General features: G+C 36.5%; 2 protein-coding genes across 2 annotated transcripts in view; one reads left to right on the top strand and one right to left on the bottom strand.

The window, feature by feature from the left end:
- LOC130592441 (nicotinamide riboside kinase 2-like) overlaps positions 1–21,033 on the bottom strand; it is a 136,432-nt gene that overhangs the window by 67,638 nt on the left and 47,761 nt on the right. The gene's annotated exons all lie outside the window — the stretch shown is intronic.
- Positions 1–21,033, top strand: part of TRPM7 (transient receptor potential cation channel subfamily M member 7) — a 58,690-nt gene that overhangs the window by 13,840 nt on the left and 23,817 nt on the right. Inside the window, exons 2-13 of the mRNA XM_057396591.1 lie at positions 7,664–7,743; positions 9,432–9,470; positions 9,912–10,110; positions 11,750–11,963; positions 12,887–13,011; positions 13,599–13,770; positions 14,625–14,799; positions 16,562–16,685; positions 17,567–17,639; positions 17,905–18,005; positions 18,935–19,069; positions 20,443–20,496. Coding sequence (XP_057252574.1) covers positions 7,664–7,743; positions 9,432–9,470; positions 9,912–10,110; positions 11,750–11,963; positions 12,887–13,011; positions 13,599–13,770; positions 14,625–14,799; positions 16,562–16,685; positions 17,567–17,639; positions 17,905–18,005; positions 18,935–19,069; positions 20,443–20,496 — 1,491 coding nt within the window. The remainder of the gene's footprint in view (positions 1–7,663; positions 7,744–9,431; positions 9,471–9,911; positions 10,111–11,749; positions 11,964–12,886; positions 13,012–13,598; positions 13,771–14,624; positions 14,800–16,561; positions 16,686–17,566; positions 17,640–17,904; positions 18,006–18,934; positions 19,070–20,442; positions 20,497–21,033) is intronic.

Below are 21,033 nucleotides of genomic sequence, written 5' to 3'. Positions count from 1 at the left end.
CAGTTAGAAGATAACTTTCCCAGTCATGTTGGTAAAGTGGATTGAGTTCGAATGTAAGAAAAATGTCCAAACAATATTAGTTCTGTGGGTTTTATTCTGATGCATCAGGATTAAAAATAATGACTTGACAGTGTGAAGTTCTGCATATGAATTTGTTTTTCCCAATTAAATGAATTCACATACACAAAATAATCCCCAGCCAAGTTGATTTTGTACTTCGTGATTTTACGGTGAAAAAAGTCTCACAGAAGCAGCCTATTCTCAAAGCAGCACACTGAAGTCATTTTAGTCAAGTTTGGGAGAGCTATAAAAATCTCTTTTGACAAATCCAAAGTGCTCTTTGCATCCAGAACTGCATGTGGATGTGGTAAATTCTGTGGTGCCTGCTTTACGTCAGAGAAGAACTTGATGAAACAATAGCTACTCTGTTAGAGACCTGGATTGCTGTGAAAACTGTTTGAAGCAAATCTCCTGAACTGTTTAATGAAGAATAGGATTGTTGAAGGTTTGTTTTCAGCACTAAGGGAGCCATTGATACGAAGAGTCATATCTTTGCTCGCTGGCTCCTTTGAGGTCTGATCCTGTGTACATGAGAATGGACAGAAGGCTTTCTCTGACTGCCTTTTTAAATTCCCTGCTTCCTCTTGAGCAATGTATTTTCAAGACTGTAGCAGTAGTTTCATGAGAGAGGTCTTTCAACCCAGAAAACTAGAGCTGTTCAGTTTCTTATGAGCCAAGTGAAGCCAGGTGAACCGTTCTGCTCAGAACAGGATCTTCAACATAGCAGAGACACCTTTCGTTGCACGATGGATCTGTCTGCCTCAGCCAGTCAGGTTCTGTTACAATAAGTGCCTCAAGGGCTTTGGGAAGAAGTAAATGAATGATTTTTTTCTTGTAGATGACGCTGGTAGTTGTTTCCAAACAATAACGAAATAATCCTGATGTGTACAGCAGGTAAAATACCCTTGCAAAAATTTTCATTTGTAGTGAATTAAACACCAATTGAAGGTGAATGCATAATCCTTTTAATTCAGAGTGACATACTTCACAGGGATACATGAAAGCACTCTGTATAAATATCGTTTAGCTTTGTGGTAAGTTGGACCTTTTTGTCTTTCTAGTATTGCACATATTCATACTTTCTATAGAAGTTACTTTAAAACAAAATGGTAAGATTGACTGGTGTTCGACTTACTGATTCAAGAACAAATCTTGAAGGCTTTTTGTGTGTTGTGTATTCTCTGGACAGACAGCACTGTTATTCTTCAGCAGAGAGTCTTTTAAATATAGTTCATATTACTAGCTGGCTAAATGCTTTCTTTACTCACGCTCCCCTTTAAAACAAAACAAAAAAAAAAAACAACAACCCCAAACAGTAATTATAGAGGTATGTAATTTTAAATTGCAAGGAAAGCAAGTAAATTGAGTGTCTGGGGTTTCCTGGAACCAAGAGTTTAAAACAAATATTAGCAAATACATGGCATTGAACTGCCGACCCTTCTTTTTCCCTCCCGTCTGCTTATTTACTTAAAGTTAGCTGAAGTTCTGATAAATGTTCCTTGAGGAACTGAGCTGTGCTTTTCTAGCATTTTTAATACAAAATTTGAGTCATTTTCTTTGGGAAATGTAGGCATAACTGTCTACATAATTTACCACCCCGTTACTTAACTCATCCTGGGATGTACATTTTCAGTATCATTCAGTTATTTTGTACTAAGAATAAGTCCAGGTACTTTGCCTAGAGCATGGTTCTTAATGCCTGTGATTCAAAGCCTCTGCTGGAAATCTTTGCAGCGAGAGCTAGCATGTATTTTATTTATGGCACCTCTTCCCACAAGAGGTTTTATGAATCCTAAACTACTTGATATGTATTCATAGAATCATAGAATAGTTAGGGTTGGAAAGGACCTTAAGATCATCTAGTTCCAGCCCCCCTGCCATGGGCAGGGACACCTCCCACTAAACCATGTCACCCAAGGCTCTCTCCAACCTGACCTTGAACACTGCCAGCGATGGAACATTCACAGCTTCCCTGGGCAACCCATTCCAGTGCCTCACCACCCTAACAGTAAAGAACTACAGTAAAGAATTCACTTAATTTGGTATCACATTGATCAGGCCTTTGGGCTTTATTTGGTTTTATTTGATGCATTGAGTATAAAAGTGGTAATAGTTTGCCTGGAGTTTCTGCCTCTCAGCTCTAGCTGGGGGCACCCAGTGCTCAGCTGGGGGTTAGCTGGCTGAACAGGGATCACAGTTCAGCCCCACAGCACGTGTTTGGCTAATGGAGTGGGCTTCTTAGATAAAGAGATCCTCTTGTAAATCCTGAAAAGAGTGTGTGCAGTATAGTTACATAAGAAGCCATAACTTGTCAGTGAACATTTCCTTGACTAGACAAGCTAGAGGACGTTCTTAGTACAGAATGTCTCTTGGAAGTGTTTTGAAATTTATCTTGTTGGCTGTAAGTGACCTAGACATAGGGCTGCTCTACAGCAGAGCTAGCCTGGCTATTCCTGCTGCAGACAGTTTCCACTGTATCTTCTTGTTTTCAGGCTTGCTGCAACTTTCCATATATTTTCATTTGCCCTGGAAACTTAAGCTTTCTGGAAAATAGGAGGTGGTGGGGAAAGAATATAGAGTCTATTTTTAAATAAAGGACAAATAAAACTGGAAGGTTTTTTTCCTCTTGCATGTGTTGAACTGCCATATGGTGTAAGCAAAGGTTTGAAAGATGAAATATGAGATGCTGTAGAAAGTGATATGACTTCTAAATTTGAAACTGAGGTCTATGTAATCAGTAATTGAAAACTCTACTATCAGTCTTTCACAAAAGCCACAGTTTGGAATATTATTCTTTTTAAATCCAGGTCAATTTCCTGATTCAGCTGGCCACCTTTATAGAAAAATTGTCAGTAGAACAGCGTGGTTGGTACGCAGTGTTGCAGGTTTGAGAGTGATATATTTGGGATGAGTTAAATTTTAGTTTTGTAACAAATATTCTATAACTTAATAGCCTCAACAGTATACAGTATTGCAAATGACTAGAAAGAATAAACTGATATCCTTTTGTACATGAACAGATTCATGATTGTCAGCTGTACACCGTATATGTGCTTATTGAAGGTCATGCAAGTCATTTTGAGATCCTGCCAGTAAGGAAGGCTTCCTTTCTATACAGAAAATAATTCAGACCAAACTGGCTGGAGAAACTGGGAGATTTTCACAATAGTTTGATAAGGCTTTGCTATGCCATTGTGCATCAGTTGCTAGAACTTAGGCATCTTATTTTAATATGTTGAATGAGAAGCTCTTATAAATGCTTTTCATGTGAGTTGAAGGGGGAAGAGTGGTAGGTGGTTGGTTGGGTTTTTGTTCTGAGACCTGATTTCGTACTGTACTTTGCTTCTTTTCACTTGTAACCTGCTATCTACAAACCCTTAAATTATAGTTATTACTATTAAAAGTTTCATTCTACAAGAAGACTTGTTAAAAATGTTCATCATGAATTTCAGTGAAGATAACATAAGGAATTCCTTGCATCTTGAGCAGGTACACTTGAAAGGCTGTGGGATTATTTTGGTATTTACCTACTTGTAAAGATCGGAAATGCTGTGGTTGGGCACATTGTCTTGAGTTTCCAGTTCAGCAAATACTTGTGTAAGTTTTGTTTCAAATAGAGATTATAATTATTTCAGCACTTATGAAACTGTTATGAAAGGACTTACTTATTGGAAATAGTTCAAAGTATTTCCTTTAATCATGATCCCAGGGTGAGTATATGTCTTCTAGCTTTAGTGAATCAGATCTGTGTGCTTTTTTGTTTCTTGAAGCTCTCTGAGAAGTACTGAAAGACACGCTTTTGTCTGCTCAGGAATCAGTACAACCACAATGAAGTATCATCTTGTATAACCCTCTGCAGCTTAAAGACTGAGCAAAAGCCATGTTGACCTACTGGGGACTAGGAGTTAGTAGCTACAGTAGCACAACTTCTAGGAAAATAAAAGTCAACGGGGTTTTTTGGTGTGCAAATAAGATCCTGCCAGCACTGACTGCTAAGAGGTCTTAATGTGGTGACAGTTTCTTAGACAACTCACCTGTAGGATAGTGAAGGTAGTTCAGAGTAATATTAATTGCATTAACATTTCGCTTGTAAGTCTTAAGTTATATTTAGCTTGCGAGATTTGAAATGCGCAGGAGAAAATCTGGAAAGGTGAGGGTTTGTTTTTTCCTTAAGGTGCAAGTTTGAAAACAGATAAAGGAAATGGTTGATCCTACTTGTGTGTTTTGCTAAAATCTGACTGTATGTTTGGGGGGGAGGGTTTATAGTTTCTTCCTCCTTCCCCCACCCCTAACCTTTTTGTCTCAGTGAGCAGCGTATTGAGAGCTCCTGACCGGTAATTGCCTGTAACCATCATGTACACGTCCTAAAATGCACTAGCAAACCAGATTGCTCCACTTAGCAGAAGTGGCCCGATTATTGGAAGCAGAGTTGAAGAGGTGCAGTTGTGTATGCTTTAGAGATGATTAAAAAAACTTTAATGAGAGTAGGCAAGTTTTCGAGCACAGCCTGATAAGCTGTGTATTGATTTTTTGACCACTGTCTTGGTCTCCTATTTGAAGTTAATGTTTAGCTAATAAGGAAGTATTTCTTAAAGGTAATTGCTGCAACGAAGTTATTTTCAGTGTTCTCATGTTGTCTTCCTTTTTCTCGTCATCACAGGAACATTATGTAATAATAGTTCTTACTTACCAGGAAGGCAATACTGTGTGTCAGTTCTTCCTTTGAAATGTGACCTTTACCTGTTTATGGGAAATGTTGGAAACTTCTCTCACTTACTCTGCTCTCCTCTTGGATTGCTTTTTTTATTTTTTTTATTTTTTTTTTTTTTCTCCTCAGCTGAAAACAAGACTCTAATTTGCAAGTTCTGCATAAAATCTCTAGCAACAAAGACTAATCAGTGTGCAGCAGTGCTTCTGGACAGAGTCTAATTTTACCAAATGAAAAAATCCAAGTATGTTTTAATAACGTACAGCCTCCTCCGTGTAAATAGTATATCTGTACCCATGTTTTACTGAAAATATGTTGACTGTTGAAGAATAGAGAGAAATCTTTGGTTAGAACTGAACATTCTTTAAGATAAAAATTAATCAATTTGGGGTTTTTTGTTTTAATTTTCAGATCAAGTTTGGGCTCTTTTCTTGTAATTTTCAGATCCGTTTATTATGAAAAGTGGTTGTGCACATTTTGAGCTAGTGACGCTTGTCCTCAGAGTCCTCAGCTTTGATCACCACAAAACAACATTGCATGGAGCAATTGATGCAATTATTTATGGTTTATATACTTCAGATTTCAGTATCTAGGATGTTATGCCTGTGATAGCTTGCTTCAAGGTATGGTTTTAGCCAGCTGGCTAAAACTTTTAAATATTAAATTACTCTTCTTCATCTTTTTATATTCTGGAGGATCTGTAAAGTTCATATGTAAGCTTAAACTACTGCAATGTTAAAGTAATGATCTATGCTGGACCTCAGTCTTAGAAAATGAAGTATAAAAATACATACCCAGGTAAACAGTGAGGACACTCAGCTAAGCAGAAAGCAGCTTCTAGAACTGAGATTTGTGTCACAAAGGCTAAGGCTTAGTAGTGCTAAAAAAATACTAGGCGAGGAAGAAGTTAAAAAATTTGGACTACTGAGTACATGTGTATTTTTATGTGTAGCATGTTATACGTATAACAATGTATACATACACGTATATCAAGGTTATTTTTATAACACTGCTGATCTTCAATTAAAGTGATGTGCTGCTTTATTCTTACCTGAGGACTACAAGTTTAGAGAAGAATTTTGACGACAGCAGAAGAGATCTTCTCTTTCACAAGTCTCTTTAGATTCACTCACTTCCAATCTTCTGCTCCAAAGAAGAAGGAAGAAAAAAATCCAAACCAACCCCAAAACCCCACCAAAAAAAAGAAAAGAGGGAAAGAATTTATAATACTGTGTTTGCATATAACATCCAATATCCTACTTTTCTCTTGCTCAGCCTTTTTGTCCCCTTTGCAATGGTATTCTGCCCTATGTGTAGGGGAAGGAGGTAGGGCAGCAGCAAGCAATGGCTTTGGCTATTTATTTCAGGTGTTTAAAATACTAATTTAAATATAAAATATATGGTGTGAGTGCTGATTTTGTTGTTTATAGCTCCTCTTCCCCACCATTCTTCCCTGTGGGTTGTGCACCTACCTTTCTCCTACCCTTCTTTCTCTCTTGGGAAGCATCTGTCCTCTGCAGCTTTCCATCCTCTTTGGAATAGTCTGGTGGCTGTCTTAATGTGAAGATGCAAACTGAAGCAGCAGTTTGTTGATGTCTTGTCAGATTCATAGTCAAAGTTCACTAAAAATACTGGAGGGAGATCATGATGAATAATGTAGGAAAGATCTGCTGAGTCTGGGAAAGGTTTTGAAAGAGGGTGGGCAGTTAAGGAGCAGTTTTCCAGGGACCTGTATTAAAAGTAGCTGCTACTTTCTTGTAAAAAAATTTCTGTATTATCTTAAACTGATTTTGAAATTGCAATGAGTGAAAACCCATCCATTTTTACCGAATCTTTTGTTAGAGTAGATCTGCAAAAATAAATGATCATGATTTCTTCATAGCTTCCACAGACCTCTCTTCAGATAGCTTTTTCCCCCCGCCTTGTAAAATATAACAGGTATGAAATTTCTCAGACTTTTCTAAAGGTAAAATGTAAACGTAGAACAGGATGTGGTGTTAGCAACAACTAAATTTTCCTGTAATATTAATAAGGATTTAAAGCAATATTACACAAGGTGTAAATTAGCATTCCAAGATTTTTTTGTAATTTTAATTATTAAAAATCATATCTGAGTTGCTTTACCAGTGTATTGCTGAAATGTGACACAGGTGTTGTGCATTATGATATTGTTTAGCATGTAATCCTGAAATTATTGTATCAGATGTTAGTGGTTGTTTAAAGCAACTGAAATGAAATTATATCCAGCTATTCGCATAAGTAAGCATTTGAAGAAGTAAACATCCTTAATTTCATGTTTTGGAACATCTTTCAAGTTTCAGCTTAAAACACAGTGTAGAGATTCTAATTAGACTTGTTTATGGAAATTGAAAGTTTCCTGATGGAGAGCAGAGGTTATGACCTATTTATTGCTACTAGAAAAGGTTGCCCATGTTGTTAAGAAAACTTCCCTAGCAGCAATTTCAAGATGAAGATTTTACTTATTAAAGAGGTAAATAGATGAAATTACTGTGATCTCAGTGTAGTGCAGTCAATTTTTAAAAATTTTAACTGATTTTACATCTTTATTTGTATATTGCAGATTTTTGTCATTTAAATGTTAACGTTGAAAAATACTGTTTTGGATTTTAAGAGGTTTATGTGTAACTTAAATAATGATGTTTCTACTTTTAATCAGTGAGATACTTTTATAGCGTCATATGGTTTTGTTGGTTTTTGAGAGACAGCAAAACATTAAATGGGAATTTAACTTCTTTATGTTAGACGCTAATTACCTTCATCTTTAAATAATAAAAAACCTTTCATACTCTAATTACTTCTTCCTTAAAATGCATTTTTCATTGCAGAGTTCTGTGATTTATATTTTATAGCTCTTTTACACTTTGTATTTTTCAGTCCCAGAAATCCTGGATAGAAAATACTTTCACGAAGAGGGAGTGTGTGTATATTATACCAAGTTCAAAAGACCCCCACAGGTAAATGATAAATGATTCCATTCTTGCTCTTTAAAATTTAAAAAAGTCAGTATTGTCAAGAGAGTGTATAATAGATTTTTGGACTAATTACTTTATCTGTATAAAGTACTGTCTTTAGTAAGTGATAGTAGTGGTGATACTGGTAGAGTTTACCATCAGTAAGTGTTACAGGTATAATTTAGGAGTTCCTGTGCAATGATTGAATTTGGTGTCACTGATTCAATAAAATGAAATTGAAAATAGATTCAAATAGATATAAACAGATTCAAAATTTGTATTTTAAAGCAGTTTTGTCTTTCCAAACTCTTTGCTATTGTCATTAGGGATTTCAGATCAGCTTTTTTTCTTTTTTAGCTTCATATATTTGAAACTTTTTTTTTCTGAACTTTAAGAAACTTCTTTATCACTCTTTTCCACAAAGTTACAAATATCTTTTGTTCTGTTGGGGCAGGATAGTTTTTTATTAAGTTTGGTTTTAGGCAGAAAAAGAACAAAGTAAATGCTGTAGAATTTTACTTATTGTAAATAATTCACCACATTCCTTGAAACCATGTGACATCAGAAGCTGTTAGAATTTATAGCCATGATTGTAGGACATGGAAAATTTGTAAATGCAAACAAAGTAATTAGGAAGCTGTTAGAATTTCCACAAGCAACAAAATGGTCTTCAACACTTGCCTTTTTAGTTTAACCCATTTGTAGCATACAGTGGACTTTACAACTTTCCCATCAGATTTTGTCCTTTGGTTTCTAAGAATTGCTTACCATTGTTCATGATGTGTAAATGAATCAGCCGTAGACAGGAATATTTGGTATGTTTTGTTAATCGGTACCTTTGTTAGAGTTAAAACTACAGTTCAGTATTAAAAATGTAGATGATAAATAGCAGTGTTATTTCTATAGGGGACAGAATTTAAAAACTGATTATGCTTAAAGTCTGGAAACAGTTTAAGACTACTGTGTGATATCTGTATTTGTATGCTTTCACGTACTAACTCTTAACTATAATTAGTTTTCTCCTGCTTATGGAAATTACAGAAAATGGTGGTATAAATTTCTCTGCTATGGTAATTTTAAATGTCAGGAAAATTGATAGCAGGAAAACATGGAACATGTTTAAGATGGAAGAGGGTAGAAATTTTATATAGACTTTATATGAAGGCACTACTTTATAAGGTTTGTTCAAATATATCTTTCTGTCCATGAAACTGAGAAATGATCAAATAACCTTCCCACCCAAGCAGTTCAACTTAGATGTGTATTGGAAGGATCAATTTGTAGAACAGGTTCAACAATGTATAGCTTGAGTACAAGAAAATGCTGGTTTGTAAGTAACTTCTCAGCATCTAGCAAAATGTTTCAGTTGGAGTACTGCAGATAATCCAGTCAGAAATATTCCTGGGCTTCTGATATTAATGGTTCAAACCCATCTGAAGTCTCAGGACTGAAGTTTTTGCATGTTCATGTGTTTTTAGTTGCCAAGTATACTGTAGTTATGTACAATAAAAATAGACAAGTTACCAGGTTAAAAATGGGTGAACTTGGGCAGCAAGTTTTCCATTTACTGCAGATTGCTTTTGTTCAGCAATCTTTGTGTAAGTGCATTAAGTGATGTGAATCGTTGTGTATTATGTCCCCTCTTAATACTGAACCTGCCGTTTACTCATATCTTTAAATATTTCTTACAGATGCCTTCCAGGATGTCAGATCTGTCAGCAGCTTGTCAGGTAATTACAATATTTTGTAATTACAATATTTTTTTTTCCATTAAATAAGCACTTTAATAGGGTTTTTAGAAGTTTTGGTCAGTATTACGAATGACAAGTCAGTGAAAGGTTAGATATAAAACAAATACAATTAATTAATAAAGAACTGTCTGCAATACATAGATCACAGATTTATAAATGTTATATAAATGATTTGGCTTAAAAAGAATGATTCACCTGGCCTTCAACTTGCTATCTCAGTGAACTTCAATATGTAATGATTCTTGTAGTGAATTCTTGCTATAAATATGACAACAAGGCTTGCTCTGGAAAAGAGTTTTATATAATATTTAGAATCTTTGCTTTCTAAATCTGATGCATCTGTTATAGATGAAAGAAGTTATTCTCTTTTTCTAATAATAATAATTACTTAGGTATTCTAAATGATATGGTTGGGTGCAGGTGCTGTTGCGGTCGCTTGGTCAGGCAACATGCTTGTTTTACTGCAAGTCTTGCTATGAAATACTCCGATGTGAAGCTGGCTGAAAACTATAATCAGGAAGTAGAAGAATGGTCAGTGGAAAAACATACAGAACAGACCTCTACTGATGCTTATGGCGTCATCAACTTTCAAGGTGGCTCTCATTCTTACAGGGCTAAGGCATGTATGACGTTTGCTTTTTTCTTACTCTAAACATGTCGATAGGGGTGGTGTATGCTTCATTCAACTTTATTGAAATTGAAGGCTGAAAACGTCACCCCTATCGTGGCAAGCTAATAGCCTCTTCTAGTATTTTTTTATTGTGATCTGAATTCTTTTAAATTTCCATTTTAAAACATTCATTTTTCATAACAAGTTGCCCAGATTTATCAGGATTAGTTGTATTCATGTACAAACTTACCCTCAAATTGTAAATGGTGATAAGAATTTATAATCACTTCAGCAAAACATTACATTAAGAATTTAGTGTCACTGTTTCAAACTTCATGAAAATAGAGCTTACTCATCTGTGCTGCTTGCTTCCTACTATTAAATTTTTGTAGCATGTGTTAAGTGACATCTGCTATCTTAACCTTCTCTTCATCATTTTCAAACTCTGAAAAATAATTTAAAATTATGGGCAGATGTGGAATATGCTTCTTTAATAGACATGGTCAAGATGATTAAAGCATGATTGTGCTGATCAGAGTAATTAAGATTTTTGGGAGAAGACTTAGTTAAAAACAAGCATACCAATAAATCTGAGCTTTGAAAACCAACTCTCAATTCACAGACAACTGGAAATTCTGACTCATTCTCCACAACCATTTTGTAAAAGATTTCTAGTTCTAGAAATAATTTAATGCTTATACAGTTATAAGCTGCAAGGGGTTTTGATACAGTGTGGCTCCTATGGCAGAACTGAAGTGCTTGAGTGAGGGAGCTGTGTTCTTTATGCAGCCAGCAGAGTCCCGAAGGATGGTCCAGCACTCTAGGTCAGATCATCTCTGTGAAGAGAAGGGCTCTTCACAGAGTTATTTCATGTTTGTAATAGCAGTGTATGAGTTCTTTGTATGCTTAATATAGCTTAAAATTGCTGCAAATCCTTTTCTACCAGTACAGAAATAGCAAGCTGCGTATACTCATTTCTGTGCTTCTGCAGGATGCTAGTGGGGTTGCTCAGACCTATTTATTGGAATAGTGACTGTTTTTAGTTAGAACTAGATTCAAGTAGGGTTCTATTTCTATGTGATATCCCCTCCTCTATTGAACAGCTTGTATTAAAGATGCAGAAGTATTTTTAACTGATCATCCATCTACTTAGTCTTCCACTGTTAAACACAGTGAGTTAAAAAGCTGCTAGTTTTGAAGTTTCCTGTTAAAGAATGTAGTTTTCTTTCCCACCAGGAATAGGGAAGAAAAAGCAAGCTGCTGTCTTTCTGTAAAACTTTTTGCAGGGGACATGCAAGCTTCTCCCCAGCATATGGTTTAACTTTTAGAAATATTTCTGGATTTCATCTAATTTAGACACCATCCAGTGCTTTCATGAAGCCTTATTTTTCTAGGTCACTGTGCCAATAGGATGGAGTAACATAATCTTTCTGTAGTCATTCCTGTTCAAAAAACTTGCTTTCAGAACTGTTAACTGTCTTGTCCTTAATTCTGTGCTTGTTTATTTATTGCTGATGTGTTTTGAGGATGTGAATCACATTTCCATTATCAGGAATAGGGTAATATATCCTGAAATCCTGGTTCTTTTTTTTACACAGTGATTTTGTGATGATTTAAGAACCTTTTAACACTCTTTTTGTGCCTTCAGTATGTGCGATTGTCGTATGACACGAAGCCTGAAGCTATTCTGCAACTTATGCTTAAAGAATGGCAGATGGAGTTGCCGAAGCTTGTTATATCTGTACATGGGGGCATGCAGAAATTTGAACTTCACCCACGCATCAAACAGTTGCTTGGCAAAGGTCTCATTAAAGCTGCAGTAACAACAGGAGCCTGGATTATAACTGGAGGAGTGAACACAGGTAAAGAGGTACCAGCTGAGGAAGTTGGGGCTGTTCAGTCTGGAGAAGAGAAGGCTGCGTGGAGACCTCAGAGCAGCCTTCCAGTATCTGAAGGGGGCCTATAGGGATGCTGGAGAGGGACTCTTCATTAGAGACTGTAGTGACAGGACAAGGGGTAACGGGTTAAAACTTAAACAGGGGAAGTTTAGATTGGATATAAGAAGGAAATTCTTTCCTGTGAGGGTGGTGAGGCACTGGAATAGGCTGCCCAGGGAAGTTGTGAATGCTCCATCCCTGGCAGTGTTCAAGGCCAGGTTGGACAAGGCCTTGGGTGATATGATTTAGTGTGAGGTGTCCCTGCCCATGGCAAGGGGGGTTGGAACTAGATGATCTTAAGGTCCTTTCCAACCCTAATGATTCTATGATTCTATGTGTGCAGTTCACTAGACTACAGTTTATATGAGCCAAAGTTTTAATGGCTACACAGCTTCATCTTAAAGCAGAGTAAATTTGTGTGCATTTGGTCAAGTGAAATTAAAATAATACGTTTTGAACGCCTGTAGTTGGAAGTGGGCTGGTGTTCTGTCTTGCAAAGACAAACCACACAAAGGTGAAAGGTTGGGCGTTTGGGGCATTTTTTGTTCGGTTGCGGGGGGGGTGGTGTTTGGTTTTGAAACTGCAAGAGAAGAAACTTAACACAATTAAACCAAGTACAGTAATGTACTGGAAACTGTTTCTTGATTGGCTCATGTTTGTTTCATTAAATTACTGATACATAGCATCGGTACTTTGTTTCCTTCTAGTAGATGTAGTATGGTGCTTTTTCCTTGATGTTGCATCAAGTAAGTTCCCAGATCCTTAAAGGCCCAGTTAACTAGTAAAAAGTTGTATTTCTTTATAAGATGCGGCATTCAATACATTGAAATCTGTTTGTGCACAAACAGGTGTTGCAAAACATGTTGGTGATGCTTTAAGAGAACATGCTTCCAGATCATCTCGAAAGATTTGCACTATTGGGATTGCTCCATGGGGAGTGATTGAAAACAGAAATGACCTTGTTGGAAGAGACGTAAGGATAAATTACCTAATTGAAACTGAAATAACGATTTACCTGACATTTTTTTTGACAAATCTGCTCAAGCGTATGTTTTCACTTGCTCTGCATCATTGGAATAATTGCCATGAGGATACATTGACATCTGAGGGTTATGCAGGATGAGTGTAAACAAGTTGCAAAATGCAAATGCACTAGAGGAAGAGCTTGTTCTCAAGTACTTAATCCTTCTTCCCTCCCCCTCTATTATTACTGAATCAAGTAACAAAAATGCTAATGTATTACAAAGAATTCATATTTGCATAGGATGATAAGTTAAAAAAAATTGATGCAGAGTCTTCAATGCTACTTTAGGGAAAAACAGACATAGGTTTTCTCTAAAGACATCTTTTCAAAGGATGTTTCCTGTTATTCTTCAGAACAGAATCCTTTTGTGATTGTTACCTGCTTTCCTGCACAAAGTTAAGACCTGCAGCTCTTGGTGTGTCCTGATCCAAGGCATGCTTACATGTTTCTTGTTAAGCCACCAAAAAGGTGAAGTTTCACAGAAACAAACCTGAATCTTTACAAATAAAGAACTTTGTTGTATGCTTATACTCTAGGTGGTTGCTCCATATCAAACTTTGTTAAACCCATTAAGTAAACTGAATGTCTTAAATAACCTCCATTCCCATTTCATTCTGGTGGATGATGGAACAGTTGGAAAGTATGGAGCAGAAGTTAAATTGCGGAGAGAACTGGAAAAAACTATTAATTTGCAACGGATCCATGCAAGTAAGTAATTCTGATGCCTGAGGGCTGAGTTTTACTATGTTTAATGAAGAAGATACTTCCACCAAACACCTGAATGAGAAAATAGAAAAATCAGTCTTTTTTTTTTTTCAAGTCTGAATGATTGTTTGCAAATTTCAACTGCTGCTTTGGACCCCGGATATTGCTGGTACGTTTAAGATTTCTCTGGGACCAGTGAGGAGGGTTCTTTTGAATGAAGATGTCAATTTTTGCTTTATAAAGTAAATATACATCACTTGAGTTGTTAGTATGTTGTCAGGATTGACTGGTCTGATTGATTTGTGGTTTTGACACTGATGACTTGCAGTTTCACAGTAGGGCAATTGAGTTTGTAAAACATCTGTGTTTGTGCAAAGAAACTGTGACTTTGTGTGTTCCCAATTATGGAGCAATTATGTTTTTTCTCTTCTGGGAATGCTTTTGCGATATTCCCTGTCAGTAGAGGGTTTCCATGTGACTGTGCAAATTGTGTACATGTTGTCATCTTTGGAAACTGTTTGGGGGGAAGGTATAAGGGGAGTTCCCTAAAGAAAAATGTTCACTTTTCTGCACTACTTCAGGAATATGATTATCTATGAATAACCTCTTCTGTTTGTTTTGTAGACTGTATTCCATTGTATTTATCAGCTTCTTTGCAGTGCTTTCCTCTCAGCCCAAAGTATAAGCAGTGCTTGAAACTCTGCGTTAGCACCAGTTAAAATGTCTGACAGGCAGCATTATAATTTTTATTCAATAAAAGGGGATACTTGATTTATTAAATATGTAAAATCAATCTTAGCATTCCCAATATACTTGTAACATTGTCTGGTTTTTATTGTTTATTTGCAACTTTATAGGAATTGGCCAAGGTGTGCCTGTGGTGGCACTTGTATTTGAAGGTGGCCCCAATGTCATACTCACGGTTTTAGACTTCCTTCAAGAAAGTCCTCCAGTGCCAGTGGTAGTATGTGAAGGAACTGGTAGAGCTGCAGATATATTGGCATATGTTCACAAGCAGACCGAGGAGGGAGGGTAAGTTCTATCTAAATATGAACTATCAGTCATATGCAGATGGGTTTTGAGACCATTCCTGAATGAATTCATACAAGTGCTTTTTCTGTGGAAGGACAAAGGCTAAAAGCAGGGAGTGTAACCTTGCCTGTGATGCAGCTTTCCAGGTTGGCTGCAATAATAGCTCCAGCTAAAGACCAAGACTTACAGTTCTAGGTTCCTCCCACATACTTTGTGGCAGTTGTGCCAGATTCTGTAGCATATGCTTGCTTGAGCCATACCTACAAAAAGGGTAGGAAAAGTCTACACACCTGTATCCCAAATTAGGGGAAACATCTGTTGTGTATCTTCAGTTGTGTGCAGTGGTTTTGTTACACCATTGTAACTAGAGGACCCAACTGTCAGTTTAAATGTCCTGCTTCAAATTTTAACTAAGCCACAGTAACTTAAATGATACATGTGACTCTTAAGTGCACACAACAGAGTGTTACTCAACACAAGTCAGAGCTGACTGGACCTTCCAGAGATGTGAGAATAACTAACATAAAGTGGTATGTTACCAACCTGCTTGAAGGTACCGCTTGACTACATTGAATGGAAATATTTTCATGCAGGTGGCTGTTACATAGTAGTAACTTTCCTGAAAAGGGATCTGTCCTGGTTTAACCCCAGCTGTTTGCATACTTTCCCACCAGTGGAATGGGGAAGAGAATCGGAAGGGGAAAAGTGAGACAACTCGTGGGTTCAGATAGAGACAGTTTAATAGGTAAAACCACACATGCAAGCAAAGCAAAACAAGGAATTCATTCACCACTTCCCCTCATCAGGCAGGTGTTCAGCCATCTCCAGGAAAGCAGGGCTCCAAACACCATCATTCTGAACATCCTGCCCCTTCCTTCTCCTTCCTCTGGCTTTACATGCTAAGCACAACATCAGATATTATAGAATATCCCTTTGATCAGTTGGGGTCAGCTGTCCTGGCTGCGTCCTCTCCTAATTTCTTGTGCACCTCCAGCCTACTTGCTAGCAGGGTGATGTGAGGAGCAGAAAAGGTGTTCTCTGTGTAAGCACTGCTCAGCAGTAGAGAACATCCCTGTGTTATCAACACTGTTTCCAGCACAGATCCAGAACACAGCCCCACACCAGCTACTATGAAGGGAATTAACTCCACCCCACCCAAAACCAGCACAGGATCAGAAAGAGTTTCTATGTTGTTTCTTTGAGTAGACTTAAAGCTGGATTTTTTTGCATGATTCTGTTTAGTGTAGAAAACACTGTTTTAAGCGTAGTTTCAAATAATAAAAGGGGTTTGATTAGGCTCCACAATACTTAGTGATTTATACTTAGTTGAACTGAGACTTGCATAAATCCTTAAACATATTGGGTCCTCATTGCAGGGGTTGCCTTGGAGCCAGGAGGCAGGGATCTAATGTAGCAGTAAACCAAACAGCTTTGTCCATAGTAAGATCAGAAGCAGGTCATATTCATCAGAGGAGTGAGTACTTAATATTTTGTGTCAATATCTTTTAGTTGAGACTATCTCAGAACAGGATATGGGAAGGAAAGGCAAAGAAGCCGAGTTACTTCTCTGAGGTAGTAGTAGAAAGTTGTAGATTGAGCAACTTGTATTTGTGTCTAAAGGTTACTCAAGTTTTTTGCCACGGTAATAAGCTTATAGATACCAAGGACTTTGAATGGACATGTTGCAACTAGTTACATGTGGTGGTGTTCTTACTGTTCATATATAACAATGTGTTTTCCTGTTTGTTTGTTGCAATCTCAGGAATGTTCCTGAGGGTGCTGAGCCTGAAATCATTTCAACCATCAAAAAGACATTTAACTTTGGTCAGAGTGAAGCAGTTCACTTGTTTCAGACACTCCTGGAATGCATGAAAAAAAAAGAACTTGTAAGTAGATCTTGCCATAATTTTTTTTTTATGCAAGGTGGGTGTAATACTAAATTGTGTTTCAGTGTTGTGTATGATCAAGAGTCATTAAAAAAATCCTTCCTGAACATAGTGGATCTTTCAGGTGTAAAAGATAGACAAATACAATTTTCATGTATACTTTATCTCATGGCTGAGAGACTTAATTCTTGCCATTATTTCTGGTAATCTGAGTTTGTTGTTTCCAAGCCTGTTTGTTTGTTTGTTTTCATACAACAGTTTGTTTATAATGTGTATGTATTTTGTATTTGGGTTGTTGTCCTTTTTTTTTTTTTCTTGCTTTGATTTTTGAAAAGGCTGGGAAATTTTTTTCCCTCTTTTTTTTTCCTTCCCCCCCCCCCCCTTTTTTTTTAAATATATCTTTTAAGCAAAAGCACTTTATAGGGCTCTATACGTAGCCTGAGTTCAGGTACTGGTGTTTCATTTGGACATCATGTTGTGCTGTTTTGAGGTTTAAAATTGTCATATTTGGCTGAACATGTTTGCTGTCAGGTTAATCTCATAATCTAGAATGAACTGGAGGTGTGAAGAGTACTGTGTGGTGTTTATAGACAATAGAAAATTGTAATTTAGTAGAAAAAGAAGTTCAAATTGGTTGAAGAATGTCAAGGGTTTCTGTTAACGCTTTTTCTCATAAAGGATTGTCTTGTGTGGCGTGCAGTCAGGAAAAAAAATGAGTGCACTCTAAAGCTAAGTTTAAATCAGGCATAGGCTTAAATTGCATTGAAGATAAGGTGACTTATTAATGTATTTTAGCTCCTGACATAAAAGACTAGAGCCAGTCACCTTTGCTTGAAAATAACTTTAAAAATATGTTTTCCCCATTTTATTCTTTTGGACAGATCACAGTTTTTCATATTGGGTCAGATGAACATCAGGACATTGATGTTGCAATACTTACAGCATTGTTAAAAGGTGAGACTTCTAATTTTAAGAGCTATTGTTTAGTGTTTATATAATGGAGTATTTATAAAATACTATATTCTGTAGAAATGTTTGGTTTTTAAGAAAATAATTATCTACTATGTTTTCACGTTGCATAATACCATACTATGTCATAAATGGTAAAACATACTGTATAGGTTTGTGGTGGATTGCTTGATTTGGCCTTTGTAGGGAAAAAGAATGTTATCTTGCACTTTAATTATTTTCTTTTCTCTCCTTGTTTTTGCTTCTTAAGGCACGAATGCATCTGCATTTGACCAGCTTGTTCTTACGCTTGCGTGGGATAGAGTTGACATAGCCAAAAATCATGTTTTTGTTTATGGGCAGCAATGGCTGGTATGTAATGGTCAGGTTTAAGCACAATGATATTTTCTAAAAGAGAGGAACTCAGTTTACTGTAAAGAATAAATCCTTTTACTTTTGTAGAGAGAGGCTGCGGAATACTGACACGTTTATTTTGAGGACAGTAATTCTTGCATACTGCACAGTCCTGCAGCTCTTTTGTTATTGTGTATTGAAAATGGTCCAAAATTTTTGAAATGTGCTAAGTGTTCTGAATAACTAGGGGAGCAAAGACATTGCAAAAGGTGGAAGCTGAATGCATGTTGGTCAGATGCTCTTTTCTTCCTTACAGTTGCATGGTCATAGGAAGTTCTTAACATCTAGCAAAAAGACACTGTTGGCAGCACTGCAATGTCTTTTGAAGGGGAGGAAAAAATGTCTGTTTCTTGTAGCCTGCAAATTAGTTTGAAAACTACATTGTGCATTTTGCCTTTTTCCCATGCTACTGTAAAAATAAAACATGCTACTGTAAAAATAAAACAGTCTTATATGAGTGTGGAGTCAAAAGTACATACTATAAGGTCTGTTGATAGCAATGATGGTTCTGAGCATTTGTCTCTGAAGCAAATTGGGCTTTACGTATTTTATGCATTTGTGTTTTATCCAGTATCAATCTATGAGAACATCTTAACTATGTTAAACCAAATGTCTGCTTAGTCCTGTTTGCTGTATCAGTAGGAGATGCCAATGGGAAGAATATAAAACTTGCTGATTAAATCTTCAGAAGACTCTCTCATTCTGTAATTTAAGTTCAGGGTTTTTCTGAACTGAGGATGGCATCTTTATAGTTCTTGACATACAAGGTTTCCCCATCCCTGTAAATTAATGAGGTTGATCTCAGTGTAATCTAAGTACACTTACTTTTGTGATGCCCCGTTTCTTTGGTTCTCTCCAGGCTCTACCTTGTTACTTATTTGTTATAGGTTGGCTCTCTGGAACAGGCTATGTTAGATGCCCTTGTGATGGATAGAGTTGCATTTGTGAAACTTCTGATTGAAAATGGAGTAAGCATGCACAAATTTCTTACAATTCCCAGGCTGGAAGAGCTTTATAACACAGTAAGTGAATAATTGCTTTTTAAGGCTACTTTTAGAACAGCTTTTTAGTTGCTTGTTGTGCACCAGTCTGAAAGCCATGGAGTGTTAGTAGGGAAGGCTCCTTCATATGAAGTTAGAGATGAGAAGTGTGTGTTGTCTGGCTGCTTTGTAATGCCACAGCTGCTTTCTGGCTCTCCAGAAATGGTACCACAAGTGGAGTTTGTCAGCAGGATGTTCATCTGTCTTTGATGTTGGGGATGGATACTAAAGCAAGATTGCTGCCTTGTATGGAGCATATGAAATATGTAAATCACAGTGGGGAAGAGAACAAGAGAAAGTCAGATGGGTGAAACCTGCGCACAAAACATGAGGTCTATAGATAGTATTGTTATGGCTTCATAAGATGAATTCTGTCTATAGCAGAATGATGTAATCATATGATCATAATAGTTGTAAAAATAGTTTATGTTGTGAACTTGCAGAGTTATAAATATTACATGGAAAAATTTTGTTGCTGTAGGTCTTGATTTAAGAATTTTAAGGTTGTTTTGTATAACATTAACAAATTTTGATGGAAGGTTGTTTGTTTTGTCCTGTTAGATGCTTAATGTGAGTAGTACACAAATGGGACACAGGCTTACATTAACATTCTCATTATCTGCTTTTGAAGGAAAAAAAAAAGGGAGAAAAGTATTTTTTAACTAACAAAGGTCTGTAAAGGAGTCCATGTGATCATCTTTAGCTTTTTATTTTTAATTAACCTTTTATAGTGTTGCTTTTGCACACTTGATGTGCTTTTGATTGAGTTCTGTGTGGGAGCTAGAGTAACCGTATCTCAAAAAGTGTAACAGTTCATGAACTCGCAGGAAATCAGAGAAGGAAGAACAATCCGCTTTGGTAAAAAGAGGGAATATTCACACTAAAAATCTAAAAATCAAGGGAGTTTTTGCTGTGAATCCTGGAACACTGTAAATGTGAATATCAGTCTCTGTGTGTTCCTGTAAATTAAAGTGTTTGTTAAAACTTGTCTCTCTAATATTACATCTTTTAATAATATTAAAACCCCATAATGTTGCTGTTTGCATTCTGGTGTTTTTTTTTCCCTTTTGTGGACGAACTATGGGTGTATTATTTATGTCTCAAATTAAAACGGAAGTAAAATGCAGCAGAAAAGGAAATAGTCTATAGCTAATACAGTTGTATGAAATATTTGCATTTATTTGATGGCTACTGTTTGAAAACTGGGAGTTTTTTGGGTTGGGTTTTTGCTCTTTTTTTTTTTTGAGCCAACATGCAAAAATATTTGGTTTCTGCTGTAATCTTCTCATGTTGTAATTGCACTCTAATTTCTCATTCCAAATTTCTCCCCACTTTCTTTATCTTTTATCATAAAGAAACAAGGGCCGACTAACCCAACGCTCTTTCATCTTGTTCGGGATGTCAAACAGGTAATGCTGTAATGTAAAAATTAGTAAAAAAAATTTGTACAAAAAGTTAAAATCTGTCAAACTACCGAAGTTGTGGGGTTTTCTGTTTTGTTTTATTTTAATTATTTTTTTAAATAATTTCTCATGTTTCACTGTTAATTTAATCTTGGTTCTATCAGTTAGGTTTTATTGTAAGTAATAAGATACCTCTGCAGGCATTCTGTTCTTTACAACATTTGCTGTTGCATTCTTAGTGCTCTAATGCCAGAAAGATGTTAAACCCGATGAGTGTTGTTTTTTTTTTCATCTAACTTATGACTGTTTTCCTTCTTGAGGGGATTGAAAGCTGGTACTCCCAGCTAGGAGTAGTTTTGGCTGTTAAAAAAAGTTTTCTGTTGTGTCCTATCCCCCAGTCCCCCATCCCTCCCTGTTGTGACCCCCTCCACAGATGAACATCTACTTTACTAGGGGAGATCATGCAAAAGAGAAGCTATCACCTTGTCTTTTTTGAAACTCATAAATAAGGAGCCATATAGATTATTTTTTTAAGTCATGAAG

The sequence above is a fragment of the Pezoporus wallicus genome, unplaced genomic scaffold (assembly GCF_028554395.1).
Source record: "Pezoporus wallicus isolate ANWC-B61680 ecotype Strahan unplaced genomic scaffold, APGP_CSIRO_Pwel_v1 contig_3952, whole genome shotgun sequence".
NCBI lineage: Eukaryota > Metazoa > Chordata > Aves > Psittaciformes > Psittacidae > Pezoporus > Pezoporus wallicus.
The sequence above is the reverse complement of the archived record's forward strand: the minus strand, read 5'-3'. Positions and strand labels throughout refer to the sequence as shown.